The following is a 19461-nucleotide window of genomic DNA, read 5'->3' as shown; positions in this document are numbered from 1 at the left end:
CGTAGGAAGCTTAGATATGGTGTTATAGAAGTCGATAAAATATTTAGGAGCATAGATTTTCTTTTTAATTCACAGTACCCAATAATTTTTTTTCAATTAAGGGGCAATTTAGCATGGCCAATCCACCTAACCTGCCCATCTGTGGATTGTGGAGATGAAGCACAGGCAGACATGGGGAGAATGTGCAACCTCCACATGGACAGTAACCCAGGGGTAGGTTCGAACCTGTGACCCTGGTGCCTTGAGGCAGTAATGCTATCCACAGCGCCAGCCCACTGCCCTAGAGGGAATAGGTTTAAGGTGAGAGGAGAGATACAAAAGGGTCTAGAGGATCCGCCATGGTCACACTGAATGGCAGAGCAGGCTCGAATGGCCTGCACCTGATTACCACATCTCATTGGGCAGAACGGTAACATAGCCGTTAGCACAGTTGCTTCATAGCACAGTGTCCCAGGTTCGATTCCCAGCTTTGTCACTTTCTGTACGGAGTCTGAACATTCACCCCGTATCTGCCTGGGTTTCCTCCGGGTGCTCCGGATTCCTGCCACAAGTCCCGAAATACATGCCGTGATGTAATTTGGGTATTCTGAATTCTCCCTCTATGTACTCATTCAGGCGCCGGAATGTGGCGACTAGGGACTTTACACAGTAACTATATTGCTGTGTTAATGGAAGTCTACTTGTGTCAATAAAGGTTATTATTATCAATGCCTATTTTTGGCACCCGAGTGATCGGTGGCACTCTTTTCAATTGCTTGGCTGGTGATCAATGAATTGGCCAAAAGGTCTGTTGTGCCCAGTAACAGGAGCTAATTATGTTGTTCTCGAGTGAGATGATTTTCAGAGAACCAAAGGATGGGCAGTTGGGTCCTAGACGAACAGAGGAAAGAAGCTGCTCTCCCTCTCCTTCTGCAGAAAATCTGCATAGCTGTGCAGAGAATCTGAATGAATCTGGATTGGAGTGAATTTTGTTTATTGTCACGTGTACCAAGGTACAGTAAAAGTATTTTTCTGCGAGCAGCTCAACAGATCTTTAAGTACATGACAAAAAAAGGATAAAAAAGAAAATACATAATAGGGCAACACAAGGTAGACAATGTAAATATATAAAACTGGCATCGGGTGAAGCATACAGGGGTGTTGTGTTAATGAGGTCAGTCCATAAAGGGGTCGTTTACGAGTCTGGCAACAACGGGGAAGAAGCTGTTTTTGCTTCAGTTCGTGCGTGTTCTCAGACTTTTGTATCTCTTGCCCGATGGAAGAAGTTGGAAGAGTGAGTAAGCTGGGTGGGAGGGGTCTTTGATTATGCTGCCCACTTTCCCCAGGCAGCGGGAGGTGTAGATGGAGTCAGCGGATGGGAGGCAGGTACGTATGAAGGACTGGGCTGTGTTGACGAATCACTGAAGTTTCTTGCAGCCTTGGGCCGAGCAGTTGCCTCACCAGGCTGTAATGCAGCAAGATAAGATGTTTTCTATGGTGCATCTGTAAAAGCTGGTAAGAATTCATGTGGACATGCCAAATTTCTTTAGCTACCTCAGCAAGCAGTGCCTTGAATTAACCTACAGTGAATCTAGAATAAACACTGTTACTGCATCCCAGGTATTGCAGTCACAAGAAAAGAAGTTGAACCACTGGAATGTGAGCATTCATTCAGGTAGTCTGTCTGCGAATGACCTTTCCAGGCTTTCTGAGGTTTGATCTTTGAAACTGACTCATTGAAATCCCACCTGAGGAAGAAAGAGCTTTAACAAGATTTTGTGACTCACCATGGTCACTGACGTCTGGATGGATTGTTGAGGAATCATCGCATTTTTTTCATCACACCAGCCTTTGATCCTGCAATGTGATGTATTCGACCACAGTTTGCTAGTTAATTCATAACGTTTTAGTTCAGAATGTTTATGTATAAGGTACATATTGCAAATTGCTTTATGTTTCAGACTTTGTGTGGTCAAGTTTATTTTGTTTGTTTTGAGCACAGTATCTTGTTGCTCGTTTATCTTGTTAGGTTACCAGGGAGTTAATTGATTGATTGATTGATATTTATTGTCACATGTGCCGATCTGCAGTTAAAAGTATTTTTCTGCAGCCAAAGGAAAACACACAGTACGTACATAGTAGACAAAAGAATAATCGACAAAGTACATTGACAAATGGTACATCAACAAATAAAGATTGGTTATAGTGAGGAACAAGGGTCAAACAAAGCAATACATGAGCAAGAGCAGCACAGGGCGCCTTGAGCTTCAAACAAAAATAAATGTTCCTGGCTCCAATTCAGATCATAACATAAACAGGTGGGACTTGCAGAATTTCAAATTCAGGCAAATAACATTGCTGGTACTTGCTGAGGTTAAGGCTAAGACGATTTTCATAGTCGAAATTGCCACACATTGAAAATCAGATTTGCTTTCCAGTTCCCATTACTTTGCCAGGTAGTGAAGATTAATTGTTGATTAGTAGGAACAATTGAGTAAATTTAGGTTGGTCACATTATCTGAAAACTTGTAGTTAGAGTTAAAAGCAGTCCAAAAGAGCAGGCATGTTTTACACAACTTTCTTTGTTGGAAGAATATAAATTTAAAACTCTAATAACACAGCTTCAGTTCGCTGGAATTCAGCTGAAGATGAAGCTGCTGGAGATAGAAAAAGATAGAACAAAACTAACAATTCCACGTGAAAAAGAAAATAAAGTTAAATGTGAAAACTGGAACCTGAACTTCAGGGAGAACAAGATGTCAGCAAGAGCAAGCAGCAATAAGCTTCAAAGAGAAGATTGAATAAGGCAGCATGAACTGTTTAAAATGGGTAGCGGGAATGTGACTTAAGACTGGAGCTTATTGCTCTCTCCAAGTTGCCAACGGAGCACCTTGTCATGACCAGCTTCAGACGGGATTGTGACAATAATGGCTGGTTTAGCACACATTGGTTAAACGGCTAGCTTGCATTGTAAAACAAGGCAGCAGCTGGGGGTTCAATTCCTATACCAGCATCCCCTCACAGGGACCGGAATGTGGTGATTAGGGGCTTTTCACAGTAAGTTCATTGAAGCCTACTTGTGGCAATAAGTGCTTATTATTATATTAAGGGTGGTGTTTATTAACAATTTCTAATTTCACTTGAAATGCGACAGAGTTACACCTACACTGCTGTTATGGTAGGGAGTAGCTGTGAATTAGTCTCAACGATGAACAAATGGTCGAAACAGAGGACAGATATTTGTTGTGGTTTGTCCACAGACACTGGTGAGTCATGATGGTCTCCCCACATTAACGTGTTCCGAGAGCCCTCATATCTCTGTTGCCTCCTCCACCGTCTATTCTTTTCCTTATTTTTATTTCAACCCCGAGAACCCTTCTATCCCTTTTTATCTCTGTTGTTTAATGCAGCTCCAATCAACCTTCCTAAGTTAATCAATTCCTCCAACTACCATACCCCTTCCTATCCATGTAACGTCCTCCAGGATCTGCACACCGTTCCCCACCTCTGGGCTGCTTTCGGTTCTTTTGCTTTTTAGTTAATTGAAAAATCGTTACAGCTGGATATTTCACTGCGTTCTTGAGTTGCTCCCTGAACTTGGACTGAGTCACCCCATAAATAAATGCATTTGTGCAGCAATTTAAACTGAGCAGCAGAAGAGCAACTTCGGGAAATATAGAAAAAACACCATTGTAATGTTCGGGGTGAATTCCTATTATATTGTAAAAGATGAAGTCTATAACATACGCAAGCCACAAAACAATGAATGTTCCCGAGATGGTGAAGAGCAAAATCATAGACTTCCTTCTGCTCTCCATCTCTGGGTCAGTGCGATTCTCCCCCTTACTCTGAGCCCGCAGTCCGTTCCGGACTTGACTGGTCACTAAAATATATCTCACTGTCAAAGCATTGAGCAACAGAATTAGTGCATATGGCAGCAGTGGGGTTAAAACCTTATCAAACCAGTCAAATCCCACCCATGCAGGATCAGTAAAATAGGTTTGTCTTTCAATACAGAACCAGGGGACATTGTTTCTTAACTCTGCAGGTTCAAATATAAAGTAGAACGGAATGTCCTTTAAACAAATCAAAATACCTGTTGTTCCCAGAACCACAGCCGCAGTTTTCTCGGTGCAATATTTAATTTTCAGCTTCTGCCAACAAATGGCCACAAATCGATCAAAGGAGAAAAAGACGGTGAACCAAACAGACCATTCCGTTGCTGCATAACTCAGAACACTGATAACACTACAAACAGGGGTGATATCCAAGAAAGATCCTGCGAAATAATATGAATTGATGCGCCACAGTATTACCCCAGATATAATGTACATCAGATCTGCTGTTGCCATGGCCACCAGGTAAAGCGTGGTACATTTGGAAAGGCCGCATTTTCCTTGTGAAAGGATCACAATCGCCATTAGATTGCCTGTTGGGAGAAAATGGAAACAATGGCTGGAAATTTTTGTTCAAACATGTCATCTGTCAAGACACAGGATAAACTTCACATCACCTAAATCAAACAATCCCAAAGGTCACCATATTCTTGGTTCAACCATTGATAGTGTGTAATCTTTATTAAAAATGATTATCAGAGAGAGGGAGACAAGCTTATTTCCTCTGACCATCGAGGGCCTATTTATTTGTTCATTTAAGAGCTATGGACGGCGCTAGTTAGGCCAACAAATATTGCCCATCAGTTGATTCTCTTCTGAAGCGGTGGTGATTTGCCTTTTTGAAGTGCTGCAGTCCCTGAGGTGTACGTACACCCACAATGATGTTAGGCAGGGAGTTTCAGAATTCTGACCCAGTGACAGTGAAGGAACTGCAATATATTTCCAAGGTAGGGTGGTGAGTGACTTGGAGGGGAACTTCCAGGTGGTGGGTTCTCAGGTAAATGCTACACTTGCTACTCCAGATACGAGTGGTCCTGTGTTTGGAGAGCGGAAGGTGCCCAATGATCATTGACGAGTTCCTACATATGCTGCCACCCTGCTTCAGTGTTGGAGAGATTAAGGGCGGGATTCTCCCATCCCGCGCCAGTGTGTCCACGGCATCATAAACCGAGCATATTTTTACGATGGCATGAATGTGCCACTGCCAGGAGTAATTCTGAACGCTACAGGGAGCCAGTACAGCACTGGAGAGGTTCACGCTGCTCCAGCTGCCGATCCTAGTGTAAACTGTTGAGCCATTTTTTCCATTTTCTCCTAACAGTCTGTGGAGAACTGATTCTTCACTCTGCGTTGAATCGCCTGCCGGCATCGGGATGGTGCGGCCCAGCCCAGGGTTGGAAGAATACCGCCCTAAATCTTTATGGAAGGGGTAGTAATCCACCTGGCTGCTTTGTCCGGGGTGCTGTCGAGCTTCTTGAGTGTTGTTGAAGCTGCACCTAATCCAGGAAAGCGGTGAGCATTACATTAAATCCTAACTTGCTCGTTGTCGATAGTGGACAGGGTTGGGTTTCAGTAGGTAAGTTACCCGCCGTTGGACTCCAAGCATTTGACTGCTCTGGTAGCCACAGTATCAATATGGCTGGTCCAGTTCAGTTTGTTAACAATGGTAAACCACAGGAATGTTCATTTTGGCACTTTCAGTGATGGTAACGCCATTGAACGTCGAGGGGACAATGGTTAGATGGTCCCTTATCGGAGATGCTCATTCCCTGTCACTTGTGTGGCGTGAATGAAATACTGACTTCATGAACAAAACCCTAAAAGTTGTGGGACACCTGGTGGAGCATGAGGCAATGGGCAGTAATTTAGAGCTGAAAAAGTAAGATACGAAAGGGAGCAGAAAGGGTTCTCAAATAGAAGACAGAGGAGGCGACTGAAGAGAAGGAGCAGAGAAAAAAAAGTCGACAAAGATAGAGACAAGTGTTTAAATGGATGACAATAGAAACTGAAAAAGAGGAAGAAAGCAGGAACTTGAGAAGTAATGCGGTACATTACAAAACAGAGAAGAGATCAAGGTAAAACATAAAAATCAACTGAGAGATAAAAGGAGCAAGTGGGAGGGAGGAAAGTAGTGAGAGAGAAAGGGAGTGATTAAGAGAGGGGGGGGCAGAGATAGCGAAGGGAGGGAGACAGAGAGGTAGAGAGCTATAACGAAAGAGAGTGAGAGAATACATTAATCAAACATTCCAGGAAATCGAATGTGGGTGATACTTCGGAAGGAACTGGGACGTGCTGGAGATTGTCAAACAACATAAAGTCACAATGTAAGTTAATACGGTCGAAAAATTCAAGCAAGAAACAGGTTCAAAGCAGCATGAACGCATTAGAAAATCAGAGATGTTTACTAAACATGTGTAGAAAGATAATTGCAATGTGCAGCTTATTATTCCCATGTTAGAAAAAACAGATATCCATAAATATAAGATGTAGAACCTTTTACAGGGACCAAAGAATTCTGCGGCAGATATAATAGAGGCCTTTCAAATTGTGAATGAGTATTAAATGTTGTATTAAACAGATATAGTATCAGATTTATCTGAATTAATGTATTGTGTACACTTCTGGTCCCGATGTTACACATAATATTTTACATATTTCACCAAATGCTTGTCAGGATGGTGCTGAGGGAAGGGAGAACTGGTGGTTAAACGGCTAAAACCTTTACAAAAACTATACTGAGACTAAGGCAGTATCCAACGAATTTGAAAACAGTAAGAGTGCTGTTCATCTTTTCATCTATCAGGGGAAATGTTGTTGCTGTTCAAGAGGAAAAGGAGCAATATGAATCATTTATTGCCTCGGCCGCGAACGCAAATTGCAGCAGAGGGGTCCGCTATCCACTCAACGATATTCTTTCAATAGCATCATCAAAATCACTGACCTCGAAACAGAAGTGCAGCAACGTCATGGGAAGACCAGCAGCCCCCCCCCCCCCCCCCCCCAAGCCATTCAACATTCTGACTTGGAACTCTATCACTCTATCATTGTCCATTCACTGTCGCTGGGACAAAACCTGAAACACATTCCTTTTTTTTTAAATTTAGAGTACCCAATTATTTTTTCCAATTAAGGGGTAATTTAGCGTGGCCAATCCACCTACTCTGCACATCTTTGGGTTGTGGGGGCGAAACCCACGCAGACACGGGGAGAATGTGCAAACTCCACACGGACAGTGACCCAGAGCCGGGATCGAACCTGGGACCTCAGCGCCGTGAGGCGGTTGTGCTAACCACTAGGCCAACGTGCTGCCCTCTAAAACACATTCCTAACATCTTTGTGCGCTAACCTGCACTCAACGGACATCAGACGATCGACAAGTCAGCACAGCCTCCTCTCCGGAACGGACGGACAATAAATCTTGCCCTAGCCAGCGCATCTCACATTCAGTGAACAAAGAAATAAAACACACCCGGTAATATATTCCCTTTGGGAGTTCTCTGCATGTCTGATTGAGCTGCATGAAATATCCAACTGAAAGAAATAACCTGATAATAGAGGTCCATTAGCTACAAATCGGCTTATTGTCTGCTTAAGGAAAGATTTAAAAGTTGAGATGTTATTCAGAACATTTGACTTACACCATGGCATCACACGCCAGGTGTCTGCATAACAGTGACCATTAGATCAGCCAGTTATGCGTCACAGTATCAAGCCAGAGACCAGCTCGTGCACAGGTTGACACATATTTAATGGCCACAGTCACTTACCAGGAACACCGATGAGTGCAAGAACTGTGAAAGATATTTTGTCGAAACTCCGAAACGATTCCATACTCTTCTGCGCAAAGTGTTCTGTCTCTTTGTGCGGTACATAACCGCTCCCAATTAACCGCTGAGGTGACGCAGAACCTTTAATTTATACGCTGCCGGATGTCAATGGGGACTTTGTTTCTCTAGTTAAATAAAAAATAAGCATACAAATTACGTGATCAGCGGGAACTCCCAGTTGGCACGTTTAGCCCCGAGATTACATTGGAAAGGATTTAACACTGAACAATTTTACTCATATGAACGAACTAATGAAAATTGGGAGTTGCGTGTATTGATCATTTAATTACCACGGGGTCCATCTCTGGATCTCACGCTGTTTTAGTGACCAGTTCATTTTGCTGTGTCCATTCAGCAATTACATTCCAGTTTTGATCAGTTTCCTTAGGGCTGCTCCACTGCACATTGGGATGTGGCTGCGCTCTTAAACTCTGGGAGTTCAGTTAAATAATTCAAGTGGTGATCACGGGAGGACTCCCTCAGCCGCCCGACTCCCGTTGATCATCGAGAGCCAACAGGCTGGGTTAAGCAGGGGTTGCAATTACGGTAAAAGTGACAGGGGGCAATTTAATGTTATTCCGGTCTTTCAAAAAATGGGCGATGGATATATTAGTGATCTCCTTAGATGCAGAGAAAGATTTTGGCTTGGTGAAATTATTTATCTAAATACTTTGAAGTGGATTGGTTTGGCATGGGGATAATGTTAGCGGCTACAGTTGCGTCATCAAAGTTGGCAGCCGGCAATGTTTCTGAATGGTTTTCGGTCTGAGAATTATTATTTATTTGAGGGATTAGACATTGTGCTTGTTATCCGTATTATTGTTTGCAATAGCGATCGAAGACCTGGCAGAGGCAATCAGATCCTTTGGCTTTGGGCTTCTGGAGTTGAGCGAAGCAGCACCCGACCCTGCTTAATCCGGTCGATGCGATGCTCTTCGTGTCTGACCCAGATGCTTCTGTCCCCACTGTTATTGACGTGGTGCATTGATTCAGCCTTTTCCCGGGCTACAAAACGTATTATAAAAAGCCAGAGGGAATGGCACTGGGAGGACTCAAAGGGACACCTCATTGCTTCCCTAATTTTCCATTCAATGAGTCCCCTTCAGCTTTTACCTATATGGGTAAAGAAGTGGCAGACTCGTTTGAACATTTGTATAGGGAGACCTTATTTCCGTTAATTGCACCTATTGGGCGCGACGTGCTCCTTCGGTCACCCCGACAGACTTTGTGGTGAAGCAACGTCGCATTGATTAAGATGAATGTGTTGTCTAATGTATTGTACCTTTGACAGATGCGGCCCATATAGACACCTGAAGACTTGGAGAAATAATGAGGGCTCCTTCCTTCTCACCTTTTGAGAAACTATACCAACAGATTGACATCGGAGGCACTCTTTATTTCAAACATCTGCAGCTCAGAGACTTTATTCTGGATAAGATAACTATACATCTTGATGCGATAGTCTCCCCAGTGGAAATTGACATCTTGAGTTGTGCGAAACCGAAGCTGTTGAGCATCATATTTTATGAGACATTGTTTTCTCGTGCCTGTGAGTGTAACAGAAACATTGCAATTTTGGGGCGAAAGAACTTTGCTTTCGCTCTTGATGACGAGACCGTGATAAAAACGGATATATACCAATAGATTACAGTCTGTCATAAAACGAAGGAGACTCAGTGCACAATGTTACACCGTCTGCACGTCACACCGGGTTTGCGACACATGTATGTTCCTGCTCTATCCTCCATGTGCCTAATGTGCCTAATAAGTAATTGAGGGTGACTGCATAGACTGTCTATATGGTCCTGGGTCAACATTTGATCCTACTCGTCGGATGTACGTAAAGAACATGAGAACAGATTCTGTGTGACCTTAACATTTGATTAAAGTGCATTGAAAGTGAAAAAGGCTGTACGTTATTCTAACCTTCACGGAACAGAATGCCCTTTGCTCCGGGATAAGCGATCAGTATCAAATAATTCAAATTCAGTATAAAAATATTATGCAATGCATCCCGATGGAGTTCCTAACATGCATAATCCGTTCTACATGGCACGAAGTAAGAAAAATAAGGGACCACCTTTCTCAAATTTGTAATCTCCGCTTCGTCTGACTTGCTTCAGCAAGGTTGCCATAAATTATGTGGCACCGTTTTTATTCCAAATAAGGATCAACTGAGTGTGGTCAAACCACCTACCTTGCACATTGTGTTGTGGGGGTGAGAGCCACGCAGAGAATTACAAACTCCACATGGAGAGTGACCCAGGGTCGTGATGGAACCCGGGTACTCGGCACGGTGAGCCAGCGGTGCTTACCACTACGCCACCGTACCGTCCTATCCAGTATCTTTTTGACTTCGCTGCTTGTGATGGTGTGCATCATGTTACCATGTTTACACATCTTATACTCGTCTCCTGTATTCTCCAGTTTATTTGTTTGTATTTTAATATGATTATAGGTACTAAGTTTAAGTGCAAACTGTGTTGGTGTTGGGCTATCGTTTACTGTTTCCATGTATGCAGAAGTATTTACACTGCGCCATTTTTGAGGGTTTGTTGCGTTACTTCCAAAAATGAAAAAAAAAACCGTCATAAAAAATATATGCAAACAAAAACACTCGAGTATCGCAGTTGTTGATAAAGAAATGATTATAACTATGTAATGTTGGAGGGTGTTTCAAGCAACATCTTGTGGCTTGGTGAAGAATAGAAAATGTGAGACTCACACTGCTCGGAGAGAACGTTCAGAGTCACTGCTGCAGATAGAAGCGCAAATCTGTATGTAATTGTGAGAATTGCAAAAGCAAAGGGACACTCACGGTGGTGGGTTCTGGGACCCTCATACTAACTGGGATGGAGATATAGTGTACATGGTATAGTTTCCACAATCGTTGAAATGTATGGAGGAGAATAATTTTGAGCTTGTACCAAACAAGCGCAACATGAGATGGAAACTGTTCTGAGACAGTCTTAGTGAAGAAAGCTGGCCAGGTGTTGGGCTAACATTAGTGAGCGGATGGAATTCACGGTAAGTTGTCTCAAAATATGCGGAGGAGCAGAAAGTAAAGTTTGATTGTCTTAGGTTGTTTATTGGATAGGAAACTGTTTCTCGTGGTTTTTTGCGGGGCTCAGAACTGCATCCAATGCTTTTGGTGATAAATTTTATTATTTCATGGATATGGAAGTCGGTGACCAGTTGAGCATTTATTTCTCATCCTGAATTCCCTTTCAGAGGTTGATATTGAACTGATTTCCTTACGCGCTGCAGCCTGTGTGGAGCACATAACCCACAGTGCTGTTGCGGGGGGCGAGATGGGGGGGGGGGGGGGGGGGGACGTTCCAGGATTTTGACCCTGATACAGTGAAGGAACCGTGATCTCAGTCCAAGTCAGGATCGTGAGTGACTTGGAAGGGAACTTTCAGGTGGTGGTGTTCGCATTCGACTGCAGTCCTGCTTCTGGCCCTGATGTGGATATGTCCGCGTTGGACTGGGGTGAGCACAGTTAGAGGTCTGACAACACCAGGTTAAAGTCCAACAGGTTTGTTCCAAATCTCCAGCTTTCGGAGCACTGCTCCTTCCTCAGGTGAAGCAGTTTCACCTGAGGTAGGAGCATGCTCCGAAATATAGTCATTTGAATCAAACCTGTTGGACTTCAACCTGGTGTTGTGAGACTATTCTCTGTGCTTCTAGCTATTAGAGATCACGGATTTGGAATGTGCTATTTGAGGAACATTGATGAGTTTCTGCATTTGTAGGTGGTCTACACTGTTGTCAACGTGCATTGGCGGTGGGGAAATGGGTGCTGAAGGTGTTGGATGATGAATCAGTCCACCGCGTTGCCTTGACCTGGATGTTGTTGAGCTTGAGTGGTCTTGTCAATGGGTTTTGTCGAATCAGGAGGGGAGTTTGTCCTGACAGAATTCCCAGATTCTAACCTGCTCTTGTAGCCAGAGCAATTTTATGCTTGCTCCTGTTCAGTTTTTGATCAATGCCAATCCGTACAATTTTGACAATGAGGGTGTCAGCCATAGTAATCTGATTGAATGTCAAGGAACGATGATTAGATTCTTTCTTGTTTGAGATGGTCACTGCCTGGCACTTGTGTGATGTACATATTAATTGCCAGTTTGGAGAGCAAATCGGAATGTTGACTCAGTCTTGCCTCACATGGCAGCAGACTGTTCCAATCATATATCAATCAAATGGACATGAGGTTGAGGTTTGTAGTCATAAAATGTGAAGATGATTCTCAAATTGGGCTGGTGATTGACAGAGGAAAGAGATGTTTGGACTGCAGGTAGATAGCAATAGACTTGTCATGTGGGTGGGACAGTGGTAAAGGGACTTCAATAGGCTTGCTCCTGTGCTGTATTTTTCTTTGTTCTTTGTAATACATAAATTGATGGGATGATCAATTTTGGGAAAGCTAAAACAAGCAATACATGGTTGGATGCTGTGTGGAGTTTTGCTCATCCAAATATAGAACGGATGTACCTGCCCCCATGACGGTCGAACAGAGATTGACAAAGCTCTCCCCGGAGTGGATGGTTTTAGTTCAGAGGAAAGATTAAATAAGCTAGTGATGCAGTCTTTGTCAACAGTCGAATGAGGTGAGACACAATTGAAGTACACAAAATTAGTAGTTGAAAGGGCCTGAAAATTAACCAGCTTAGATCTAGGATAAAACGACAGAGAGTGGTGGATATTTCGACCCCACTACTGGAAAGCGGCGTCGAAGCAGGGACCCGCATCACATTTCACAATGTACTTGAATATGTACTTGAAGTCCATTAGGCTAAAAGAATATGGACCATGATCTGGAAAATGGCATTAGATTTTAGGGAGAAAGGCCACAAGACATTAAAGCCAGAGGAAATAGGAAAAGGAACAATCCCTTCCAACCCTTAAGCCTGCTCTGCCATTCATAGATTATCATAGAATTTACAGTGCAGAAGGAGGCCACTTGTCCCATCGAGTCTGCACCGGCTCTTGGAAAGAGAACCCTAACCGAGGTCAACACCTCCACACCCTATCCCCATAATCCAGTAACCCCATCCAACACTAAGGGCAATTTTGGACACTATGGAAAATTTATCATGGCCAATTCACCTAACCTGCACAACTTGGGACTGTGCGAGGAAACCGGAGCACCAGGAGGAAACCCACACACACACGGCGAGGATGTGTTGACTCCGTGTAGACATTTACTCAATCCAGAATTGGACGTGGGACCCTGGAGCTGTGAAACAATTGTGCTATCCACATTGCAATTTGCTTCGCATTCAATGGAATCATGGCTGAATCGACATTCCTCATCTCCAATTTGCTGTCCTTTCCCATTCACGCTTAATTCCCTTTACTGATCAATAATCAACATCAGCTTTAGATATTCACCAGAGTTCTGCCCCCAATGTTCTCTGTGTCAAGGTGTTCCAAAGGCTCATGGCCCTCAGAGAGCCGAAACTCCTCCTCATCTCAATGTTACATTGGCGCCCTTTGTTCTGCGACTATGCCATCTGGTCCCAGACACTACACGAGGGGAAATGTCCTCGAAGTATTTACCCTATCAAGCACCTTAAAAATTCTGTAAGTTTCAATGAGATCACCTCTCATTCTTCTAAATGCGAATGAGTAGAGTCCCAACATGTTGAATGTTTGCTCATATAATGTGAAGCCATTTATGGCATTGAAGATGCAATTTATGAATTTGTGACGCAAACAGAATTGATTGGGTATATGTAAATGTGAATGAAAACGATTTATTTCTGTTATATGAACTTAGGGCGACCTCAGCTCAGGCGAGAGGGGGCGCTGCAGACCATGGGGGTCAAAGCCTTTCTCCCCGAATTCTGAAAACTAATTAATCGCTTCCTGACCCACTCAAAGGTCAATTCGCGAATGTTTTCATCTACAGCTGCCCCGTTTGCATCTGCGGACTCTGCCTCCACATATCCCCTCCCCCTCTCGCATATCAGCTCCCCTGGCCCCATCGGTGCCCTGGCACCTGTCGCTGCTGCCAAGGATACCATCAACTGGCAGTGCCATGCAGCAGTGTGCTCCTCAGCCCCATTTGGCATCCGACTGTGGGGGATGCTGTGGGCGATTGGGTGGGTGATGTGCCCGCACGTGGCACTGGTTGGGATGGGAGGGGTTATGGTATAGGGTGGGTTCCGGGTGTGGTGAGGTGTAGGCAACCATATGGCCATTGGCAGTCTGCAGAACCAGGGGCCAGGTGTCAGTACGGTGCACAGCAAGATGGCTGCATTGCAGGCCGCGACAATGACGATCTGTGCTTGGACACCATCCCAGTCCCCTGGGGGAGTCGCTCCAACCCCACGGCCTGTCTCCCCGTCACTCCACCCCTCCAGCCAGCCCGGGCAATGTCGGGACCGCCAGCCCCTGGACAAACCTTTGCATGTCCTACCTCCTCTCTCTCCCTGATCCGCCACGGCACCAATGTGTCGATTTTGAATAGCACAAGTCAACCTTAACGTTGGGAATTCCTCCTACGGGAGGTGGGAAATCGAGGATGCTCCGGAGATTACTGGGTCAGGTTCGCTAGTGATATACTCTGCTTACAGTATGTGTGGAGAGGAACGCATCGACGCAACTACCGAGGCACCGGAGAATTGTGATTGGGCGTATACTCGACATCTGCCATGATCTTGGTGTCAAAACCGATTCTCCATCCACTCATCTTTTCTGATTTTGTTATCGGCTGACGGAGAATTCCGTCCAAGGGGTTTGCCTTTCAAACAGAGTTTGAGCACTCCAGGCCTATACTCTCTCGTGCGTAGAAGAATGAAAGGACATCAAATTGAGGTATACAATAAATGGCACATTAACAAAGTAGACGAAGAAATGAATGAAATTAAATGAAAATCAATTATCGTCACAAGTAGGCTTCAAATGAAGATACTGTGAAAAGCCCCTAGTCCCCACTTTCCTCAGCCTGTTCGGGGTGGCTGGAAGGGAAATTGAAACGTGCTGCTGGCCTACCTTGGTCTACATAGAGTTAAGATTTCCTGTTGTTCCCCTTGGGCATTCCAGAACAAGAGGTCATAGTTTCAGGATAAGAGCTCGCAGATTTAAGACATAGATGAGGAGAAATTGCTTCTCTCAGCGGATCATGAATTTGTGGAATTCGCTGCTGCACAGTGGATGGCAGGACACGAAGTGAAATTTAAGGAATTGAAGGAAGAGAGAAACAGGGCAGTGCAAGGGCCTGTAGAACTGCAGAGTGTTGCGGGGTGCTGCAGCATGGTAGCTTCCTTGGTGTGCGAGAGTATGGCTAGAATGATCATGGAAGAGAAGGAGACAGATGTCCTTATCACTCCCAGAGTCAGCAAGGTAAGGGACTCTGGGCTATGGACCAGCCTCCATTCTTCTCTCTGGGTGATCCAGGGCTCCTAGCTTCCACCTTGGGATAGAGAGGCAGCTGGAGTGAGCTGCAGAAATGCTGCCTTTCCCTGGGTCTTTTTGCCAAGGCCTGCACCATGTGCACATTCCCTAACATGGAGCTCATGCCTTCCCGATCCAGGCCAGGCATTCTGCACCAAAGTCTCCACTAAAGCCAGTACCCTCGCAGTGTTTCCCTCACTACCTTAGAGTTTCATTGCAATTTCCTCAGGCAGAAGTTGGAACTCATCCAGTTAGCCATCCACTCATTGGAGTGATGCATAAATCCTGATGTTCCCTAATCTACATTTGGAACTTGGAGGCATGGTAGCACAATGGTTATCACCGTTGCTTCACAGCATCAGGGAACCGGGTTCAATTCTCGGCTTGGCTCACTGTCTGTCTGGAGACTGCACACTCTCCTCATGTCTTGCTGAAGTTCCTCTGGATGCACCAGTTTCCTCCCAAAAATCCCGGTCCACTGGGGGAGTCACTCCGATCCCACGGCCTATCTCCCTGTCACTCCTATCCGCCGGCCCTCATAGACGGCCCCTCCCACACCAGTCAGCTCGGGCAATGTCGGGACTGGCAGCCCCTGGTCGCACCTCTGCATGCCCTACTTCCTCTCTCTCTCATCCACCGCGGCACCAATGTATCAATTTTATTGACAAACAATTTTATTGAGGTATTTTTTGGCGTTGTAAACAGTTACAGATTACATAAATATGCAAACATCAACGGAAAACCAACACTTCAACCCACCCATAATGCACATACCCGCTCCTCTCCCATAGACACTACCCGCCTATTTATCCCTCCTACTCGACTCTAATCTCCCTCCTCCCCCCTTTTCTCCCCCACCCCCAGGCTGACGTTCACTCTCCCGTGAAGAAGTCAATGAATGGTTGCCACCTTCGGGCGAACCCCTACAGATTCCTTCAAGGTGAACTTTAGTTTTTCCACACCCAGAAAACTTGGCATGTCTGAAATCCATAGTTCGGTCTTAGAGGTTTTGAGTCCGTCCATGCCAGCAGTATTCGTGCCGGGAAGCAAAGGCCAGAACATCGGCCTCTTTCTCTTCCTGGACTCCCGGGTCTTCCGAAACCCTGCGAATTGCCACCACTGTACTCATCACCACCCTTGTTTTCAGCATCCGGGACATGGCCCCCGCAAATCGCTCCCAGTACCCCCTAAGCTTAGAACATGCCCAAAACATGTGAACGTGGTTCGCTGGTCCTCCTGCGCATCTTGCACACTTATCCTCTACCCAAAAGAATTTGCTCATCCGAGCCACTGTCATGTCGGCCCTGTGAACGACCTTAAACTGAATCAGGCTGAGCCTGGCACATGTTGCGGTAGAGTTTACCCGAATCAGGGGTTCCGCCCATAACCCGTCCTCCATCTCCCCGCCGAGCTCCTGCTCCCATATGAGTTTCAGTTCCTCCACCTGAGACTCTTCCCCCTTCATGAGCACCTTGTAAATGTCCGAAATTCTACCCTCTCCTCCGTCGCCTCTCAAGACTATTCTGTCCTGGATCCCTATTGGCAGGAGGCGTGGGAAGGATGGGACCTGTCTGCAGACAAAGTCCTGCACCTGTAATCATCTAAAGTCATTTCCCCTTTCCAGCCCAGCTTTCTTCTTCAAATCCTTCAAACTCAAAAGCGTTAGGGGAGCCATAGCCAGGGCTGCCAACTGGTGCCCCTGCACGAAGCCGCCTCCACCTGCTCAATATATCGATTTTTAACAGCACAAGTGAATCTTACCGTTGGGAATTCCTTCCAGGGAAGATGGGAAATCGAGGAGGCCCCAGAGACTACCAGGTCTGGGTCGCTGGTGATAAGCTCACGGTTTACAGTATGTGCGGAGCGGAAAGCATTGGCGCAGATACCGAGGGAACTGGAGAATTGTGATTTGGCGTGTACTTGGCGTCTGAGTTGATTGTCGCGCCAAAACCGATTCTCCACCCACTCATCTTTCCTGATTTCGGTAGCGGTCGACGGAGAATTCCGCCCAAGGGGTTTGCCTTTTGAACAGAGTTTAAGCAATCCAGGCCTAAACTCTCTCGTGTGTAGATGAAGTGAAGGACATCATATTGAGGTATATGATCGATAGCATATTGACAAAGTAGACGTAGAAATGAATGAAATGAAATGAAAATGGCTTATTGTCACATGTAGGTTCCAAATAAAGTACTGTGAAAAGCCCCTATTCGCCACATTACGGCGCCTGTTCGGGGAGGCTGTTCCGGGAATTGAACCGTGCTGCTGGCCCACCTTGGTCTACGTAGAGTGGATATTTCCCCTTGTTTCCCTTGGACATTCCAGAACAATAGTCTTAGTTTCAGGATAAGGGCTCGCAGATTTAAGACAGAGATGAGGAGAAATTAGTTCTCTCAGCGGGTCATGAATATGTGGAATTCTCTGCTGCACAGTGCCTGCCAGGACACTAAGTAAATTTAAGAAATTGCAGGAATAGAGAAACATATTTTTAGTTATAATGGGTTAAGGTTTCATGGAGAAAGGGCAGGAAAGTGGAGTTGAAGCCAAGTGGAGATGAAGCATGATCATATTGAATGGCACAGCAGGCTCGAGGGGCTGAAGTTCTACTATTGCTCCTTGTTCTTATGTTAATGTGGAGGCAACCATCTTTCTGCTCTGCCCTGTTTTATGTTATGACATTGGTAGGGGTACTGTGCAGTGCCAGGGCCTGAAGAGCTGCGGAGTGTTGCGGGGGCTGCAGCTTAATAGCTTTCTGGTGTGTAAGGGTGTGGCTAGAATGATCAGGGAAGAGAGGGAGTCAGATGGCCTTAGCACTCCCAGAGTCACCAGGGTGAGAAACGCTGGGCTATGGACTAGCCCCCATTCCTCGCTCTGGGTGATCCAGGGCTCCTGGCTTCCTGCTGGGGATAGAGAGGCAGATGGAGTGAGCTGCAGAAACGCTGCCGTTCCCTGGGCCTGGCACTTTTTTTGCCAAGGCCTGCACCATGGAGTCCACACTCTCCAACATGGAGCGCATCCCTTCCCGAGCCAGGCCAGACATCCTGCACCAAAGTCTCCACAATGGGCGCCAACCTTGCTGTGTTAACCTGACTACCTTAGAGTTTCATCACAATCTCTTCGGACAGAAGTTGGTACTCATCTAGTCAGCCTTGCAATCATTGGAGTGATACAGATATCCTTTCTGATGTTCCCTAATCTACATTGGATTGGATTGGATTGGATTGGATTTGTTTATTGTCACGTGTACCGAGGTACAGTGAAAAGTATTTTTCTGCAAGCAGCTCAACAGATCATTCAGTACATGGGAAGAAAAGGGAATTGACAGAATTCAAGAAAATACATGAGAATACATAATAGGGCAACACAAGATATACAATGTAACTACATAAGCATTGGCATCGGATGAAGCAGACAGGGTGTAATGTTAATGAGGACAGTCCATAAAAGGGTCATTTAGGAGTCTGGTGACAGTGGGGAAGAAGCTGTTTTTGAGTCTGTTCGTCCGTGTTCTCAGACTTCTGAATCTCCTGCCCGATGGAAGAAGTTGGAAAAGTGAGTAAGCCGGGTGGGAGGGATCCTTGATTATGCTGCCTGCTTTCCCCCGGCAGCGGGAGGTGTAGATGGAATCAATGGATGGGAGGCAGGTTCGTGTGATGGACTGGGCGGTATTCACGACTCTCTGAAGTTCCTTGCGGTCCTGGGCCGAGCAGTTGCCATACCAGGCTGTGATGCAGCCCGAGAGGATGCTCTCTATAGTGCATCTGTAAAAGTTGGCAAGGGTTAATGTGGACATGCCAAATTTCCTTAGTTTCCTGAGGAAGTAAAGGCGCTGTTGTGCTTTCTTGGTGATAGCGTCGACATGAGTGGACCAGGATAGATTTTTGGTGATGTGCACCCCTAGGAATTTGAAACTGCTCACCATCTCTACCTCGGCTCCGTTGATGCTGACAGGGGTGTGTACAGTACTATGCTTCCTGAAGTCGATGACCAGCTCTTTAGTTTTGCTGGCATTAAGGGAGAGATTGTTTTCGTTGCACCACTCCACTAAGTTCTCTATCTCCCTCCTGTATTCAGACTCGTCGTTGTTCGAGATCCGGCCCACTATGGTCGTATCGTCAGCAAACTTGTAGATGGAGTTGGAACCAAGTTTTGCCATGCAGTCGTGTGTGTACAGGGAGTAGAGTAGGGGGCTAAGTACGCAGCCTTGCGGGGCACCGGTGTTGAGGACTATTGTAGAGGAGGTGTTGGTGTTCATTCTTACTGACTGTGGTCTGTTGGTCAGAAAGTCAAGGATCCAGTTGCAGAGTGGAGAGCCAAGTCCTAGGTTTTGGAGCTTTGATATGAGCTTGGCTGGGATTATG

At 45.5% G+C, this 19461-nt stretch overlaps 1 protein-coding gene across 1 annotated transcript; it reads right to left on the bottom strand.

The window, feature by feature from the left end:
- Nucleotides 1-3413: 3413 nt before the first annotated feature.
- Nucleotides 3414-4400, bottom strand: LOC119975552 (probable G-protein coupled receptor 139). Its single transcript, XM_038815339.1, has one exon. The coding sequence runs from the start codon at nt 4398-4400 to the stop codon at nt 3414-3416; it is 987 nt and encodes a 328-aa protein (XP_038671267.1).
- Nucleotides 4401-19461: the final 15061 nt, after the last annotated feature.

This window comes from Scyliorhinus canicula, chromosome 13 (genome assembly GCF_902713615.1).
Source record: "Scyliorhinus canicula chromosome 13, sScyCan1.1, whole genome shotgun sequence".
Classification (NCBI taxonomy): domain Eukaryota; kingdom Metazoa; phylum Chordata; class Chondrichthyes; order Carcharhiniformes; family Scyliorhinidae; genus Scyliorhinus; species Scyliorhinus canicula.
The sequence above is the reverse complement of the archived record's forward strand: the minus strand, read 5'-3'. Positions and strand labels throughout refer to the sequence as shown.

Excerpts from the sequence above, each read along its gene's own strand:
- LOC119975552 (XM_038815339.1), bottom strand. The coding sequence starts at position 4,400 with ATGGCGATTGTGATCCTTTCACAAGGAAAATGCGGCCTTTCCAAATGT.